Here is a 20434-nt window from a genome sequence, read left to right as displayed (position 1 = left end):
AAAGGCTTGAAGGTGAACAAGCGGCCATCTCGCTCAGAAGCAAATAAGCCCACATGGAAGAAGCACACCGGCCAGTGCGATCACGAGGTGCCCAAGGGACCAGATATAAGGCATCATGCAAAAAAAAAGATATAAGTGTGTGTATGTATGTGTATATATGTGTATATGTATATATGTATGTGTATATATATTATATTAAATGAAGGGGGAAGTGCAGAGTGGAGACCCAAGGCCCAAGTGTCGGCCAATGGAGATCCCCTCATAGAGGGGCTTAGGAGAGGAGATGGGTTAATTAGGGTGTGAGGTAGTATCGATGAAGAACACAGCTTTCCCCCAGATCCTGGATGCTTCCTCCCCCCAACTACCATGATCCAAATTCTACCTTGCAGGGCTGGATAGGGCAGAGGCTGTACACTGGTACATATGAGGGCTGGAGGTACAGGGAATCCAGGGTGGATGATACCTTCAGGGCCAAGGGTGTGAGGGGCGATGCTGGGAGAGTGGAGGGTGAGTGGGTTGGAAAGGGGGAACTGATTACAAGGATCCACATGTGACCTCTTCCCTGGGAGAGGGACAGCAGAGAAGGGGGGAAGGGAGACTCCGGATAGGGCAAGAAATGACAAAATAACAATGTATAAATTACCAAGGGCATATGAGGGAGGGGGGAATGGGGAGGGAGGGGGAAAAAAAAGAGGACCTGATGCAAGGGGCTTAAGTGGAGAGCAAATGCCTTGAGAATGATTGGGGCAGGGAATGTATGGATGTGCTTTATACAATTGATGTATGTATATGTATGGATTGTGGTAAGAGTTGTTTGAGTCCCTAATAAAATGTAAAAGAAGAAAAGAGAAAAAAATGATTAGGGCAAAGACTGTACAGATGTGCTTTATACAATTGATGTATGTATATGTATGAACTGTGAAAAGAATTGTATCAGCCCCAATAAATTGTTAAAAGAAAAAAAACAAAAGAAAAATAAAACAAAAAAAAAGAAATAAAAAATACACACCTAGAGAAGATGGTTCATTGGCACTAATAAGGCTCTCTACCAGACTTTCTGGTCACCCTGACCAACAGATTGGGGAAGGAGGGGGAAAAATGAGCAACTGATATCAAGGGCTCAAGTAGAAGGCAAACGTTTTGAGAATGATGATGGCAACAAATGTACATATGTGCTTGACAAAGCGGATGAATTTTGATAAGAATTGTACGAACCCCCAATAAAATGATTTTAAAAAAAAGAATAGGTGGAACTACAAGAAGCTGTTTTACAAAATGTAAACATTCTGCAGAAAACATGCCAACAAGTTGTATTGCACCCTGAGTGTCATGTGATGTAGCCCATGTTAGCAATATAATTGGACACAACTTTTTAATATAATTTAATAATTTTCATTTAAAAATATCCAATTTTGTGGTTGAAATAAATGATGAGATAAAAAAAGCAAACCCACAGCCATCAAGTTGGTTCTGACTTATAGTGACCCTGTAGTACATAGTAGAACTACTCCATAAGGCTGTACATCTTTATGGAAGCTGATTGCTTCATCTTTTTCCTATGGAGTGGACGGTGGGTTCAAGCAGCCAATCTTCTAACATAGCAATCCAGTGCTTAATCCACTGTGTCCCCATGGCACTTTTGTCTCCTTCTATTTTTTCTTTTAACCTTAGAAGCGTTACTGATATCAAAGCTGCTTTCAAAATACCTGAAAACACCCTAGCAACAACATAAATGGAGAGAGATAAGGCCAAAGTAGGAGTATTTTGATCACTGTCCATCTACAGTGGCACAAATCCCAGATAACAGTCAAGTGAATCTTACAGAGTTTTGCAAGGAGGCACAATTTCATGTGCTCAGGAAATTATTTTTCTTTTTTTATAAAAAATATTTTTATTGGGGGCTTGTACAACTTATCACAATCCATACATCAATTAAAGCAAGCATGTTTGTACATATGTTGCCCTCATTCTCTTCAAGACATTTACTTTCTATTGAGCCCTCAGTACCAGCTTTTTTTTTCTCCCCCAGGAAAGTATTTTCAAGAAAAAAATATGACAGTCTTACCTCATAGCCACATTACTTCCATCTATGACAACTGGTCTCAAATTGTCACCGTAGCCTATTTCATCTTCAAGAAATAGTTCAGGACATGAAATCTCTCCACAGCTTGGTCCATGAGGCAATAGTAGACTCAAATTGGACTGTCCTTCGGAGTCATCTTTGTTCCCAAGTCTGACAAGCTCTGCCAATACATCATTAATAAGTGAGTCTGGACCCAGTTTGTTCAGAACTGATGTAATCTGGTCCTCTTTATAGCCCAATTTCAAAGCAAAATCCATCTTGGCTTGGTATTCCTTTTCTAGATCAAACTTCCCATCCTTTAGAATGCTGCTCTGGGAAAAGCTTGGATGATCCAAGCAGGGTGATCGACAGAGTTGGCGGTGTGGTTTGGAAAAGATCTCCTTTTTCTTCAATGGAACATCCTGAAATTGGCAGCTGTCATTGTTGTCACTGTTTTTAAGGATAATATGTTCAAGATCACTCTCAGGGCTTGTCCACTCTTCAGAATTCGCTTTGCCTTGTTTAGTGATGCCCTGTTTAGGCTGCTGCTTCTCTTCCTTTGAGGCATTCCTCTTCATTTTTGGTGTCTCTGTCAAAGCTGTGGCCGTCATCCCATTCAGTGGGCAGTCTGATGTCTAATCAGCTTTTTCTCTTTTCAGCCTGCTGGGAATCCATATAAAGTGTCATTCTTCTGTGGTAAAGTGTGGTGGTAGTGATAAGGCAAGAAATTATTTGTTTGACTTGGTGTGTTCAGATGTTTCCAACTCCTAGAAATGAGCACACATAGCATAATTATGTTTAGTAAAATATCTGGAATTTTTTTTGAATACAGAGGTTTCTTGATAAACCATAAGTTTGTTGTTATTGGTTTATCTTTTCAAAATTATTGGACTCAAACTTATAATGAAAATATATAGTATCTTTAACACTCTAATAATTCTAGACATAATTTCAGTAGTTGTAACAATGTTCCCATAGCATGCACACACACAAATCATAGTTAAAATTAATGTATCATAACAACTTTTAAGAAAGAGATACATGCAAATTTAATTAGGTGCAGAAATATCTATTTATATATTAGTTTATCCATCTATCTATCATCCATCTGTAATTGAAGTACTTTCTCTTCTTGTTTGTCAGGGAAGTGTTTATAAGTCCCACACAAGTTCTTTCTTGTTAAGACTAGATAAGCATAATATATCTCCTTCATATTACTCTTTGTAAAATATCAGAGACGTCATCTCATTGGGAAATGGAAGAAAACATTATGATTTCTTTTTAAGCAATTGAAGCAGATTGTAAGGGTAATAAGTATAGAGGTGTACTCCAAATAATGAGGATATGTGTGTACTTAAGAATGTACCTGCAGTCTATCTTGTTGCAATGGGTAAACAAAAGGAGAAAAACAGGTCAACTTTCATGAGAAAGCAAAACACTTAAAATATATTAAGAATAGAAAAGGATTACGTCCTTGCATGTATGTCATTGGTTCTCATAGGTTTGAGTTTGAGGAAAATAATCTTCTTTTTTAATCTGTAGTTCCCTCATTTTTAAAGTGAGGATATTGATAGCTAATGCACAAGCTAATTATAAAAAGATTACATAAGATAAATAAGGAAAGTGCTTCAAACAGTGGGCAGAACATACTAGGTTGTTTCAATCTACTGTACATAAAGCTGGAAAGACACCACTAGGAGTTTGATTGAAAAATTATTTTTAATGAGTCTGTAAGGCTGTAGGCTAGTGAGGATTGGTTAGCTATTCAGGCAGCAGCTGTGTTCAATAAGCTAAAACCAGTGTACATGGAATTTCCAGTTACACATCAATACTAAAATATATAAATTAGAAGAAAAGTCACCAATAATTCTATCAAAAATAATATTATGGGTAACTGCACATTTGCTGTAAAAGAATCCCATTTGGAAACATCATTCTCACACAGAACTGGCATCTCAATGAATATTCAGGCTGATATTATGAATTCCCTGATTGCATACCACTTATGATTTCAGACATCTCCTTAAGAATTAGTCAATGCCTAGACACCCATTTATTTTCACTTCTGCAAATTTTCATCATTTTAATTTTAGAGCCCATTTCCTTTTTAAGTTCCATAATTAACATCTGGTTTACATTGTTCTCTAAAAAATAATTTCAAGTGTATTCAGGATGAGATAATCCCTTCATTTATTCAAAGTAAAACAAAAGTAACTGTTTAGAAAATTAAGTGTGTATTTAATTGGCAAATGAGAAGTACTTGTAAGAGACAAATTTAACTGCTATTAGTTGGGCAACAGAATGTTTTTCTCCATCTCTACCATCTTTACCTCTGTCTAAATCAACAATGGTGTAAACAACTTCACTATACTCATGCACAAACATGATGGCAAATATAAGTCCAATGTCATAGAAATTCTAATTCAAATTACTTATAAAAATTTCCTAATCAAGATTTAAAGTAGAATAGAAAAATATCCAAACAGAAGTAAATTTGGATTGATTTTAAAAATCCTAAAGCAAAACAGAATTAGCTCCCCACTTCAGAGGAAGGAGCCACTGAGCACCTTAGTATAGCTTCAAACAGATACTGAAGGTCTGGTGAATGGAAGCAAAACTTTGTGAGAGATTGTACCAGAGGATGGATCCCTCTGGTGGGAGGGCACTCAAAGTGTGACTAAGGAGGAGCTGATTTCTCAGACTGGACTTGACCATGGTGACAAAGGGGAACACACTCAGCATATATTGAACTAAAAATAACTCAAGAAAAATTCAAGCCTCGGTTTGTAGCAAGAAAAGATTTTGTGTGCGAAGTATTTCACAATGCAGGAAGCATCAAAACAAGATGGAAAGAATGCAGTCACTGTACCAAAAAGAAATGGTCGACATTCAGTCATTTCAGGAGAAAGCCCATGAGCAAGAACAAATGGTGTTGAAGGAAAAAATTCAGGCTGTACTGAAACTATTAGCCAAGGTTCCACAAATTGATGGAATCCCGATGGAAATGTTTCAGCAGCCTGATAAAACACTGGAAGTACTTATTTATGCCAGGGAATATGGAAGACAGCGACTTTGCCAACTGACAGGACGGGATCCATATTTGTGCCTATTCCAAAGAAAAGTGACCCAACAGAATGTTTAGACTGTATATTGTCACCGATATCACATGTAGGTAAATTTTTGCTGAAGATCATCCAACAACAGTTGCATCAGTATATTCAGAGAGCTGTCAGAAATTTAGGCCATATTCAGAAGAGGTCATGGAGCAAGAGATACCATTGTTGTTGTCAGATGGATCTTGCCTCAAAGCAGAGAATTCCAGAAAGATGTTTACTTGTGTTTATTGACTATGCCAAGTCATTCCACTGTGTGGATCACAGCATACATTTCATTGAGTCATGTCGTACTTGTCCATGGATCAAGAGCAGTTGTATAAACAGAAAAGGGAATACTGCATGATTTAAAATCAGGAAAGGTATGCAACAGTGTTGCATCCTCTCATCATATTTATTCAATCTGCATGTTTAGCAAATCATCATAGAAGTTAGCTGATATGAAGAAGAATGTGGCATCAGAATAGGAGGAAGGCTTATTAACAACCTGTGATATACAGATGGCATAACCTCGCTCTTTGAAAGAGAGGAGGACTTGAAGCACTTGCTGAGGAAGATTAAGTATTCAACCTTTAGTATAGATTACAATTCAATGTAAAGAAGACCAAAATCCCTACAAATGGACCAATCGGTAACATGAAACATGGAGAAAAGACTGAAGATGCCAGGGATTTTTTGAATCCATCATCAGTGCTCATGGGAGTAGCAGTCAAGAAATCAAAAGATGAGTAGCATTAGTTAAATATGCTGCACAAGAGCTCTTTTGACAGGATTGAAAAGCAAGACTTTTGCTTTGAGGACGACAGTGTGCCTGATCCAAGCCACATGTGAAGGTTGGGCATTGAATAAAGAAGATTGAAGAAGAATAGATGCATTTGAATTGTGGTGCTGAAGAAGAATATTAAAAGTACCATGGATTGCTAAAATGAAATAATGTGTTTTGGAAGAAGTATGTCCAAAGTGCTCCTTGGAGGCAAAGATGGCAATACTTCATCTTACACACTTTAGACATGTTGTGAGGAGAGATCTAGAGTTGGACATCATGTTTGGTAAAATGGAGGAGCATCGTAAAAGAGAAATGCCCGCAAAGAGATAGATTGGCATGCACCATGGCTGGTTGCAACAATGGGCTAAAATATAGGAACATATGTGATGGTGCCACATGATCAGGCAGTATTTTTTTCTGTGTCAGAACCAACTCAATGGCATCTAACAACAGCAAAGCTAAAATGTTGGTTCTGTCCTTCTAATATGTGGTGTCATATAGTTTTGTCTCTCTCTCTGTTTATTTATTTTTTAGAATAGAAAATTTGTGAGACAAAGATAGCAAAAAATGTATTTTCATCCAAAGAACAATGACTGACTGCCAGACATTGAGTTGCAGTGACCTGGAGCTAAAAAAATGAAACCAGAACTCGTTTTGTCTTCAAAGACAAATTAGTTTGCCTTGAAAAACTAATAACAAAATTGGTTAGAATTGTTATTAACCAATTTTTTAAAAAAAGAATCTCTTGTAGCTGAGTCGATTCTAACTCATAGATACTCTAGAGGACAGATTAGAACTGCCTACAGGGTTTTCAAGGCTGTAAAACTTTCTTGAAAGAGTGGCTGCTGGGTTCAAACCTCTACTGTTCAGTTTGCAACTGAGCAGTTTCATCACCGCACCACCGTGTTTTATGTTTTTAGGTGCTGCTGAGTCATAACTCACAGAAATTCTGTAGACAACAGAATGAAACATTTCCCAGTTTTATACCATCCTCATAATTGCGTCAAAGGAGCATTGTGACTGCAATTCATTCAAAACAGATTTATTTGCACTTCTGTTCCATATTCTTCACCAGCACCACAATTTAAAGGCATGACTATATTACCTAGAAATAAACCCAGATATAGAAATATCCAAAATAAACTATATAAATTTGTAAATTAAGATAATAAAATATAGAACTAGAGAATAAATAGTGTAGTTACAGAACTGCCAAATGAAGAGGAAGCCAAGTAGATTTCAAAATAGAACAAGCTTCTTTCTCTTTTTTTTCCCTATTTTTTCTAACTAGGCAAGATAAACAATCCCGGAGAAAACAATGGGACTGATGGTTCTTGGGGGCCGTGAGAGAGGACGAGTCAGGGGAAAAGGAGTGGAGAGCCAACAAACACAAGGACAAGGGAACAACAAGAGATCTAAAAGTGATGACGAGGAGGGCATAGAATGCCTGGCGGGGTTTGAGCAAGTACAGTGTAAAGAGGAACTATGGAGAGCCGAAAGAAGGATGAACATGATAGTAGGACAGAATGAAAGTAAAACGAAATAGAGGAAAGAATTAGGATGCAGAAGACATTTATAGAGTTATAAGTATAGGCATGTATACATGTAAATAGATTGATATATAATAATAGAGATAAATGTCTTTGTACATATATTTATATGCTAAATATTAAGGTAGTAGATGGACATTGGGCCTCTTCTTAAGCCCTCCCTCAGTGCAAGAACTCTTTGTTCTAATAACCTGGCATTCTGTGATGATCACCTGCCTGACATGATAGCTAAAGAAAAAATGTGTGCATAAGCAAATGTGGTAAAGAAAGCTGATGGTGCCTGGCTATTACAAGATATGACATCCTGGGTCTTAAAGTCTTGAAGGTAAAAAAGTGGCCATCTAGCTTGGAAGCAAAAAAGCCCACATGGAAGAAACACACCAGCCTGTGTGACCACGAGGTGTTGATGGGATCAGGTATTAGGCATCAGAAGATCCAAAACAATCATATGGATGGGAATAAGGAGGGTTGGAGTGGAGACTCAAAGCCCAACTATAGACAATTGGACATTCTCTCACAGAAGGGTCACAAGGAAGGAAAGAATCAGCCAGGATGCATTATAGGACCGACGAAACACACACCATTTCTCTAGTCCTTTAATGCTTCTCCATCCCCACTATCATGGCTCAGTTCTACCTTACAAAATCGTCTAGACCGGAGAATGTACATTGATTCAAATAAGAGCTATTCGTACACAGAATCCAGGACAGATAAACCCCGCAGGAACAGCAATGGAAGTAGTGATGCCATGAGGGTAGGGGGAAGGTTGGTGGGAAAAGGGGAGACAGGGGGAATCGATCTCAATGGGTTCAGAAAGGTGGAAGGGTGGGGGAGGGAGGGAAAAAAGAGGAACTGATACTAAGGGCTCTAGTAGAATGAAAATGCTTTGAAAATGATGAGGGCAACATATGCACAAATGTGATTGATACCATTGATATATGAATTATTATAAGAGCAGTAAGAACCCTGAATAAAATGATTTAAAAAAATAGAACAAGTTTTTTAAAATTTGGAAAGAAATTAATAAATATCAGGGTAATGTTAACAAACTAATAAAACTCATCCAAAAGAAAAATCATAAATATTTTGTAAACATTAAAACAACATCACTAAAGAAAACTATGGCCCATGATTACCTCACAACCATTTTCAACATGCAAGTGGCGGTTCCATTAGTCAGTGTTATTGTGAATGAATCTTTTACAGAAGATACATCAAACTGTCAAAAAACAGTATAAAGCATAGTTTGTATGGAAATAAAAAAATAGTCCTTTGCCTATTTCCACAGTTGGTACTAGAGGAAAAAGCCCTAATGGAGATAAGCAATACTGTATCATGTGGAATGAATTAGAAGCTCTAGTAAGAGCCCATATTAACAACTGAGAAACATCAAAGGATCTGGGAACAAGAAGGTTGAAAGAAATGAGGCAGGAAAAAAGAAGGCAAGTTAGAAAGAAGTGAAAGATTATGAACAAAAAATATTATGGCAAGATTCAGAGAGATTAAAAGGAATTTTAGGATGTGGGGAAAAATAGTTGATTGAAGCTGAGATATTTAAAAGATTCACCTGGTTTCCCCAGAACCTCCAAACAAAAACCCTCTTGTTGAAATAGATGAAACTCCACCAGTGGAAAAATCCAAAGGACAAGTATCCTGGCTATGTTTGTGGAGTAATAGGATTAATGCTGCCAATTCCAGAAAACATCAGGAATTTGCTGGACATTTGAACTCTGTTAATAACAGAGCTGAGTTATATAAACATCTTAAAGAGGAAAATGGAATGGAGATAACAGAAAAGGGGAAAGCCAGTCAGCAGGGAGGAGTGCCTTATGGAATGAAATCAGATATTGCAAAAATATTTTCTTCAGAATTTGATATAAGTACATTTACAGCAAGATTGTGCAATTAAGTGGCCTAGATAGATTTTTACATTAAAAAAATAAATTCAACTAACTTTATCCTTTTTGAACTAATTGTAAAATAGTCACATATGTAAAAAATATACATTTTAGATGTGTCCCCCAATATTACACAAATTGTTTTACGGTAAAGTGTTTCCCCTCTAAAACATTTCTTTCAAAAAGTGTAGGCCTTTCTTTGCCAAATGAAACTCGTAAGATACATGAAATGCAAACTATTGGGGTGTTACTTTAGAAAAAAGATATTTATTTGTTGACTGACAATAGCATTTACAAATCGTTTCAAATTTTATTAGAATATAGGTAGGTACTGCAAAATGAATATAAAATCTTGCCTATAAATATGTATCATACACAGTGTTTTAAAAATGCTTTTGTTTATTTTATATTTCATTCTTGTGTTCTATTTAAAAAATATTCATGTAAATTTTAGCAGTCAGTGTAAATTTTAATTTAACAGTATTAAATAATGCTAGTTTTTTTGAAATAACAAACGACCTAATTAAGAAGTGGGAAAAAGATATGAACAGGCAGTTCACCAAAAATAAAGCACAATGGCTAACAAGCTCATGAAATAAAGTTCACAACTACTAGCCATCAGGGAGATGCAAATTAAAACCACAATGAGATACCACTTTACACCCACATTGCTAGCCTAATTTAAAAAAGAGAGAGAACAACAAATGCTGGAGAGGATGTGAAGAGATTGGAACTCATATACACTGTTGGTGGACTTGTAAATACACACAACCACGATGGGAAATGATATGGTGATACATAAAGCAAGTGGGTATTGAATCCTGATCCAGTAATATCACTATTGGGCATATACCCCAAAGAAATAAGAGAGTGGATGTATGCTCTCCCATGTTAATAGCAGCACAGTTCACAATAGTAAGAAACTAGAAGCAGCCCAAATGTCCAACAGTGGAGTAATGGATACAGACACTGTAGTACATATATATACACATTGGAACACTGTACATCTCTAAGAAACAGTGATGAAAACATGAAACACCACATAACATGGAAGGACCTGTGAACCATTAAACTGAGTGGAGTTAGTCAATCACAAAAGGACAAATATTGTACAAGTACACTACTATCAAGCGAAATATCAATTAAACAAATCTGAGAGACAAATTCCCAAACAAAAGATATAAGTTCATGAACCAGACAGCACCCACCTTATGCACACTTCTTAAGAATCATCTTGAAATAGAAGACCTCACATAAGCTGTTCACATAGGCCCAGTCACTCCTTCAAGAATGAGGGGAGAAAACCATTCACTTGATGCTATACAACATTGAGACAAGCTGTGACTAATCAGCAGGCCTTACACAGGAATGAGTGGAGAACCTTACTGGAAAATCAAGTTAAAAACAGTGGAGAGGAGCATCTGCATTTCATAGGAGGCACTGATATATCTGTGGATGAGTATGGTGAGTAGATGGGGAAAAGCAACCTCACATCAGAAACGGAGGCTAAACAATAACTGTAGGGAAGCTAAGGGGACAATAAACCCGATTTTAAATTCCTGGGTAGACACTCCTATGTTCCTACCCAACCCTCAGTAAACAATGCCATGGACTAAGCACCATGATGACCAGATGCTGACTTTACAGGCAACACAGCATCCCCAAGGGTCACACTAGAAGACTTACCGTAGAAGCCTGACTAGATGAACCTGAAAACTACCTGCACCTTTGGACCAAGGACTGAAATATTCTAATGGGAGAGGAGCTAAAGGGTGGCCAAAGCTTTACTATCAGTCTGAAATGATTTTAAACTTGATTGTGAGGTATTGAATCTTGGTTTGATATAATATTTTGTCAGTTAACCTCCCTCATGACCCAACCCAAATTTGTTATAGACTCAAGTATTTCTCACTCGTTTCATGACAGAAATTACTTCTCTGACTTTTAAAATGTTGATGGTGGTCTTTTATTTCTTACCCTTTATTTGTATTTGTACATTATATTTTCTTCTTGCTCTTTGTTTTTGCTTTTTTATAGTTTCTGTTGGGTCTCCCAGTCTGTGAAGCACAGAAGGAGTAGATGCATAAAGATAATAACTGATGCAATAATTTATTGGGGATGTAGAGGGGGTTGGGTGTTAGGAAGTGTGAGGAGATTTTGGTAGCAAACAATGAATGCGGGAAGTGGGTAGGGCGCACTAGAACTGATTGTGATTATGTATATACAACTCTTTTTAAAAGCAATCGAACCATGGAACTGTATATGTGAAGACATTAGTACACTACTTTTGATAAAGGACAAAAGAACTGGAAAGAAACTCAACAAAGACAGAAGTAAACAAAATCCGTGGACTTAATCTCATAGATATATATAAAACACTTGATTCAACAATACAATGCACATTATTTTCACACAAACATTGAACATTCTTTGGAATTGGCCAAATGTTAGATCACAAATCATGACTCAATAAAAATTTTAAAATATCAAAATACAAAGCATCTTCTCAATATCACAACACTATAAAATTAGAATTCAGCAGTAGAAAGGTAAAAAACATCAATTGGGGATTGAATGCTATTCTCCTAAAAACTACTGGGTAATAGAGGAAATGAAAACACAGCATACCAATATCTTTGGGACAGAGCAACATCAGTATTTAGAGGGCAATTAACACAGTAAGTGCACATATAACAAAGAAAAACTAAAATAAACAACACTTACATGAACAATTCTATCAAATATAAAAAGAAACAGAATGAGTAGCCAGTCACCAGAAGAAAAGAAATAATAGAGACTACAGAAGATATAGATAAAACAGAATGGAGAAAAATAATAGAATTGACGGGACCAGAAGTTCATTCTATGAAAATATTAATAAAATTGACAAGGCACTGGCAAGCCTTAAAAAGAATAAGGGGAAAAGATGCAATTAACACAAGTAAGAAAATAAATGGGCAATATCACAACAGAACCAACTAAAATAAGAAGAATGTAACAGAATAATATGAAGATCTGTTCTAACAATTTTGAAAACATAGACGAAATGGACAAATGTTTAGAAACACACTACCCTCACACCCTTGGTCCTGAAGGTATCATCCACCCTGGATTCCCTGTGCCTCCAGCCCTCATATGTACCAGTGTACAACCTCTGCCCTATCCAGCCCTGCAAGGTAGAATTCGGATCATGGTAGTTGGGGGGGAGGAAGCATCCAGGATCTGGGGGAAAGCTGTGTTCTTCATCGGTACTACCTCACACCCTGATTGACCCAGCTCCTCTCCTAAACCCCTCTATGAGGGGATCTCCATTGGTCGACACTTGGGCCTTGGGTCTCCACTCTGTACTTCCCCCTTCATTCAATATGGTATATATATATATACACATATATACATATACACACATATATCTTTTTTTTTGCATGATGCCTTATACCTGGTCCCTTTGGCACCTCGTGATCACACTGGGTGGTGTGCTTCTTCCATGGGTGTGAGGGGCGATGCTGGGAGAGTGGAGGGTGAGTGGGTTGGAAAAGGGAACTGATTACAAGGATCCACATGAGACCTCCTCCCTGGAAGAGGGATGGCAGAGAAGGGGTGGGGGAAGGGGGACTCCAGATAGGGCAAGATATGACAAAATAACGATGTATAAATTACCAAGGGCACATGAGGGAGAGGGGAGCAGGGAGGGAGGGGGTAAAAAAGAGGACCTGATGCAAAGGGCTTAAGTGGAGAGCAAATGCTTTGAGAATCATTGGGGCAGGGAATGTATGGATGTGCTTTATACAATTGATGTATGTATATGTATGGATTGTGATAAGAGTTGTTGTATGAGTCCCTAATAAAATGTAAAAAAAAAAAAAGAGGAGAAAAAAAAGAAAATGATTAGGGCAAAGACTGTACAGATGTGCTTTATACAATTGATGTATGTATATGTATGGACTGTGATAAGAGTTGTATGAGCCCCTAATAAATTGTTTAAAAAAAAAAGAAACACACTACCTTTCCAAACTAGCACAGACTGAAGCAGTATATTTGAAGAGATTCAGAACAAAAGAAAAAAGATGATCAGACAATTAAAAACTCTGAACAAGAAATAGTCCAAGCCCAGACTTCACTGGTGAATTCTACAAAATATTAAGAGAAAAGCTGACACAAATTCTACTCAAATTATTCCAGAGTATAGGAATAGCACAAAGTATAGAGTAATTCAGAGTATACATCTGAATTAATTTTACAAATTGATCATAACCCTGATAACCAAACCAAGTAAAGACATTACTAAAACAGAAAACTACAGACCAATATCTGTCTTGAACACCAATGTAAAAATTCTCAACAAAATCCTAGCTAATACCATCCAACAATATATGAAAAGAATAATACATCATGACCAAGTATGATCCATTCTAAATATGCAAAGATAGTTCAACATTAGAAAACAACTAATGCAACCCATAAAATATGTAAAACAAAAGAATCACATGATCATATTAATTTCAATGAAATCCAACATATATTCCTAAAATAAAACACTCAGAAATAGAAGGGAAATTCCTCAACATACTGAATGACATATATACAAAACCAATGGCCAAGGTAACCAGAAAAGGATATATTTTATCACCATTGTTATTCAATATTGTATTGGAAGTCCTAGGGAGAACAATAAAGCAAGACAGTGAAATAGAAGGCACCCATATTGGCAAAGAAGAAGCAAACCTATCTATATTGGCAGATCATATGATTCTATATACAGATAATCCTAGAAACTCAACAAGAAAACTACTAAAACTAATAGACTGATTCAATATACAAAAGTCAGTTGGTTTCCTTTGCACCAGGGATGTCAAACTTGTGGCCCGCGGGCCGCATGTAGCCCTCACCATAATTTTTTTGTGACCTATGATGCTCTGAAATAAAATGAAAATAGAAAAAAATGTTCGGAAGAAAATAGTGCTTAGGGGAGATTGAGGCAATACCATACACACAGTTCCCTCATTAACCCTTTAGCTACTGAAGGCGAGTATACACGTGGCCCAGTACCTTTCCTGGGGGCCAGTGGATGTGTATAAATGCGCTGACTCAGTTCCAGCGACATTTGGAAGCGATATGTCTGCCACTCTCAATGTCACCCAATGTAAACAGATCCCAATGGTGAAAAGGTCAAAACTAGCATTCTGGGTTGTGGTTTTATGAATCATATCAGATAGAATAGCATCTGGGGTCTTCTTTTACCCATTATTTTTGATATAATATGTGATAGAAATGATTTTTGGGCAGTGTGAATAGAGAGAGTTTGTAAGCACACAGCCATCAAGTTGGAATTGCCTGTAAGAAGGCTTAGAATAGGTCAACCCTACCCAGGGCCTTGAGTGCTCAGCACATTTGCATTAGAAAATACTTGGCACTAGAGCTGTTTGCCTACTGAAGAAGAAAAAATGAGGTTACTTGGCTTATTGAATTTTGAACTACTGGTTTGCACCTAAAACTGGAAAAATCTGAAACCATAAAGGAACTCTCCTCTTGCTAGGTGACCACCTGGATCCTCTGTTGAGTGGAAGTGGGAGAAATGCAGCAATAGAGAAGTATGAGTTGACTGTGGCCACTGACACCCATGAACTTGGTTCATAGGGACTAGAGGAGAGGTGAGAGCAGGTTGGAAGATCTGAAGTTTAAAGAGTTGTGCAGAACCTGAGTCTGCAGCATGACCTAGCCCAAAGGAGCTACAGTTGTCTAGAATTTGTTAAGGGTCCTGTGGTTGGGTGGTGAGGCAGCCAATGGGCACACTGGTGATGCTAAGCCAGGCAGATAAGATTGTTCAGCGTGTGAACTGCTGCATGTTACTGCTGATATTATGGATGGCTTTCCCTGATTTAACGTAGCTCACAGATGCAGACTCGCAAGCTACCAACTGGAATGAAGGTTATCCACATCAAAGAACATGCTTGTCTTCTCAGGGCAATGAGTTGATTGGGATGGACACTGTAGAAATTGTATACAAAAATGGTAGATAAAGGCAAGAAGTGACTGGTTTATAAACTTTTATGGATATGTTGTCTGTATTTTTGGATTAAGATATAGGTTTCACATATCCTTAATTGTTAGACATAGAATATTTTTGTTTTGTTCACTTATAGAATGTAAGGTTGAAATGGACCTGATATACTCATATTTTCAGCTGTATGTGTATGAATCATATCATGTTATGGAGAAATATGATTTTACTATAGCCTTTGTTTTAAGACTATATATGGTTATAGAGTTGTTTAGAAGGTTTAAAGTTGACAAGGGGAGGTCTCTGGTTATTAGATAAATTTATGTCAACTTGAATATGTATTAAAGTGTAAGGGTGGATTCAAACCTGTCAATCAAGTCACAACAGCCACTTTTGGGGTCCCTGTGACAAAAACCTGGCTGTTTAAACAAGAGACCTGATAGAAGGCTGGCCTAATGGATATGCTTATGCAAATGAATGGAATACATGCATGTGAATGGAATAGTCTATTGAACTTGGATGTATTAAAAAGATGATTTAAAACTATTTGTTTACATAGTTGTACTAGGATTATTTATATTCATTTCTCTTACCTAGAGTTATGGACATAATATGTGATAGAAAGGAATTTTGGAAATTAATATCAGAGAGTATTTATAAACTGCCTTCAGCCTTTACTATTGGATTTGCTAAAAGAGGAGTTTGAAATTGCCCTGCAGAAACAGACTTAAGATGATATAAAAGTGTGAGACACTGGGAACCTCCCTCTTTCTCTGCCTTACCCTTCCTGCTTGCTGGTAACCCTGATGCTGCTACAGCCCTTCCACGTTTCCGCTAACCTTGGATCCATTCTACTCTGCACCCAGTGACTGGTGATCTTGCTGCATGCAGTCTGTGTCATTGAATGTCGCTATGTGAGTTTGAAGAGGGACTTATGGACTAGTATCAGACTTGAGTTGAACTAGGCTGTGGTGAATTCTTGATATATAATAACTCCTTGATATACAGCTTTTTCTTATACATATATGATGATCTCTGGATTTGTTTCTCTAGTCAACCTGCCCTAACACAAACACTAAAAGAAATATTGTTTGATGGTTACCAGGGATGGGAGGGGAAGGAAGAGTGAACTGCTGTCTAGAGGTACATAGGTGTTAATTTCATTGAAAGTTAAGACAATATACAATAAGAGAACTGTCAGCAAAAAAATGATGAAGACAGGATTAGACACTGATAGTAGTTTAAGAGTTAGAAGCAACAGTTAAATATCACTGTATAAACAAACCTGCAATAATTTTTATCTACAATGGATAAGCATGCAGGCTCAGTGATCACAGAAGAGAAAGTGAGAATGCACACACACACACTCACACACACATATATATGTAGGTTTTACAGAAGATATTTGTAAATGTGTATTTACCTTCGCCCAAAGTGTACTCATGAATGTGGTGGAACACACAGAGGGTAAAGTTATGAAAATTTCTTAGACATAACCAAACACCTTGAAGGAACTGATCACTGGCCTGGGGGTTCAGGACCATGATCTTAGGGGACATAAAGGGAAATTGTCACAAAATAGTCCACAAAGACAATGTGCTACCTCCTACTTTGGTGACTAGTGACTGGGCTCTTGTGATGGCAAGGTTTTGGGTCAACTTGCTATACCTGAAGGAAGGCATAGGTGGAGTCCAACCTCTCAATTAGGACTTTAATGATGTGTCTTTAGGGCGTGGTCTGTTAATAAGAAATTCTGTGGAGAACTGGTCTTTCTCTTGCCCCACATTTTCCTGCTTGCTTGGATTCTGCATTTGGCTTCTGGGTTCAGCAGCTCATGTAGCCTGCTGACCTTGGGAGCTGTTTGCACCTTGTCACATTCCTGGATCTACATGACTCTGTGCTCACTGATCTGTGATATGCCATATTCCCCCTTCACCTTTCTGCTGTATTGGCAGGAAGTTATGTGAATCTGGAGTGGCATCCAGCTATAATCTTATCCATGGCCTTAAGTTGGACTTGGCTGTGCCACTTCCTTGGTATAGATTTCCTTCTTGATATATAATTCTCTCTCTCTCCCATGCATGCGCACCCATGTGAGCCTTAGTGATGTAGTAGCATTGGGCTGCTAACCACAATGTGAGCAGTTCAAAACTATGAGCCACTATATGGGAGAAAGACGTGACTTTCTACTCACATAAAGAGTTAGTCTTTTAAATCCACAGGGGCAGCAGTTCTACCCTACCCTACAAGGTCTCTATGGGTCAGCAGAGAATATATATATATATATATATACATACACACACACATATATATACTTTTGTTTCTCTAGAAAACCCAGTCTAATACAATTGTACCAGGAGTTGGGTTTAGAAAAGCAAAATAATTAGGATGGAGGTTGGAGGTAACTCAAACTCAGTACTTCCTATCAACTCTGTACTCGGAGGAGATAAATATATTCTTTGAGGTGAAGGATCTTCATTCGTGTTGCAACTTTGAGTATCTGCATCCATAAGTATATTCCAGCGTATAGGAAGGCCATCTAAGAAAACCACAGCAAAGCACAGTAACTCACAGCAAACACTCTAAAGAATGGTTCTAGTTACTTTTGTTATAATATAAACACAAATTAAAGCAGCGCTGTATACAACCCGTGGAAAATCAGATGAACTCTGGGCTCCCACTTAATTCTATCCCCAATCCAAGAACATTTAGTTCTTATACCATGGCTCTGCTCAATACTTGCCTTCACGAAGAGATAACTGAAGATAAGGGTGCTACAGTAAATTGTGGTGAAGAAAACAGATGGTGCCCAGCTATCAATTGGAATAGTGTCTGGGGTCTTAAAGGCTTATATTTAAAGAAACAGCCATCTAAGTGAGCTATCAACTAAGTCCACAATAAAGAATCTCACCAGTTTATGTGATCCAAAGATGATGCTAACAAAATACAAATATGATGAAGGGAAAAGTACCAGAGTTTAAATTGTGAACACCCAATTTGTAGAAGGCTATGGAGGACAGTGGCAGCCCAAAATCTATCTGCAGATTATCTAGTCAGATTAAGCTCAGGTAGGTCCCCTCTAGCCACAGGCAAGTGACTCAAACAGCCTAATTTACTGTCAGAAAGAGATTATTGTAAACTTGATTATGGTTGATCAAACCATACTATAATATGATCCTTAGTCAATTGACCTCCTGCTTGACCCAACTTGTATCTGCTTTGTGACCAAATCTTTCTCTGTTTCATGACAGAATTTTTTGGTCTGTTTTTTTTTAATGTATCGATGATGGTCTTTTCTTTCTTACTCTTTATTTTGGTTTTGTTTTTCTATTATTATTTTCTTCCTTACTTTAATTTTTAATGGTTTCTGTTAGGTTTCCTAGTTTAAGAAGCACAGGAGTGGATGCATATAGAATGATGCAATGGTTTATTGGAAACAGGGGATGGTGATGTTGAGGGGAATTGTCAAGAAAATAATGAATGTGGGAGGGGGAAGAGAGTACTAGAACTGATTATAATTATGTATATGCAATTCTTTTTTTGGTATATACAATTCTTTTAAAAAGTGACTTAACTATAGAAGTGTATGATATGTGAGTATTATATCAGGAAAACTAATACAAAAAAAGGAAAAGAAAACAAAGTTGACTAATGGTTACTATCTGTGAAGGAGGAATACTTTTGCTAAGGGGCATAGAGTTTATGTTAATGGTGGTGGAATAATTTGGAAGAAGTATCAATAATGGTAGTACAACAAAGAATACAATCAATGGCACTGAATTATACATTTTAGAAGTTGGTGAATTGGAGAATGTTTTTGTTGTGTATATTTTTGCTACAATTAAAAATAATTACACAAATAACCATGAGTACACAGAAGAAGGAAATGTTTTAAAACTGATTGTGGTAATGATTTTACATTTCTTGGTATAATTAAACTATTTAATTATATTATATGTGGATGAAGTGCCAATAAAAGTGTTCAAGAAAAACCAAAGTAGCACCTTGTAGGCATGCTGATTCTTTCTCTTGGTTTCTACTTCATTTTTTAGCTTTAATCTTTATTATTAGTCCTTCTTCTGCTAACTACAGGATTTTTCAATATTGTTCTATTGTTGTTGTTGTTAGAATTTTGTCCTTTGTTAAGGTGTTGAATTTGGTCCTTTCTTTTAAAATTATTATTGTAGAGTTGTTTATGTCTCTTTTCAGTTATTTTTTTATTAATGATTGCATTTGGGAGTTCTTACACATATTATAACAATCCATAATGCAATTAGGTCAAGCATAATTGTACAATTGCTGCCATCATCAGTTTCAAAACATTTTCTTTCTTCTTGAACTCTTTGATATCAGCTCCCTTTTATCTCCTCCTTCCCAATCCTACATCCCCAGCAACCCTTATTATTATTGTAGTTTTATTGTTATCATTTGCCATATCTTACACCATCCAATGCATCCGTTCACCTACAATTTTGTTATTCATTCCCCGAGTGGGATTATACAGTCATCATTGCTATCAGCTTCCCTTCTTCCCCCACTGTCCTCTCTTTCCATACCCTCAGGGAATCATTACTCTCATTACTGTTTCTGAAGGAATATCTCTCTTGGCTTTCATGCATTGAATGATCTTAATTATACAAATGAGCATATTCAAGTCTAACAAGATTAATGAGGTAAAAACAATGGCCATAATAGTAGGGGGAAGAAATATTAAAGAACTAGAGAATAGTTATGCGTTTCATCAATGCTATACCCTACCATTTGGCCTGGATCATCCCTTCCATTTCGCCCTTCAGTGAGGAACCAATTAACTTTGTGTGTGTGTAAGAGGGAGCTTTATATCAAAGAACAATTGTATGTTGAGAATATATCCCAGCCCAGTCCAAATCAAGTACATAAGTCTGCTATTAGTCAGTATGTCTGATACTAGTCCATAAATTCCTTTTTAGACTCAGGGAGCACATGCAATGATGCTGAATGCAGGAAAGTCACAGGCCAGTGGTGGATCCAGTGGCAATGGAAGCATCTCAGCGCTGTCATGGGTCTT

General features: G+C 37.1%; 1 protein-coding gene across 1 annotated transcript in view; it reads right to left on the bottom strand.

Annotated features, from left to right (window-relative positions):
* Positions 1-20434, bottom strand: part of ZC3H12B (zinc finger CCCH-type containing 12B) — a 251708-nt gene that overhangs the window by 66993 nt on the left and 164281 nt on the right. Inside the window, exon 2 of the mRNA XM_075538564.1 lies at positions 2066-2829. Coding sequence (XP_075394679.1) covers positions 2066-2673 — 608 coding nt within the window. The 5' untranslated portion in view covers positions 2674-2829. The remainder of the gene's footprint in view (positions 1-2065; positions 2830-20434) is intronic.

This window comes from Tenrec ecaudatus, chromosome X, assembly GCF_050624435.1.
Source record: "Tenrec ecaudatus isolate mTenEca1 chromosome X, mTenEca1.hap1, whole genome shotgun sequence".
Taxonomy (NCBI): domain Eukaryota; kingdom Metazoa; phylum Chordata; class Mammalia; order Afrosoricida; family Tenrecidae; genus Tenrec; species Tenrec ecaudatus.
Note: the sequence above shows the minus strand (reverse complement) of the source record. Positions and strands in the feature narration are given on the sequence as shown.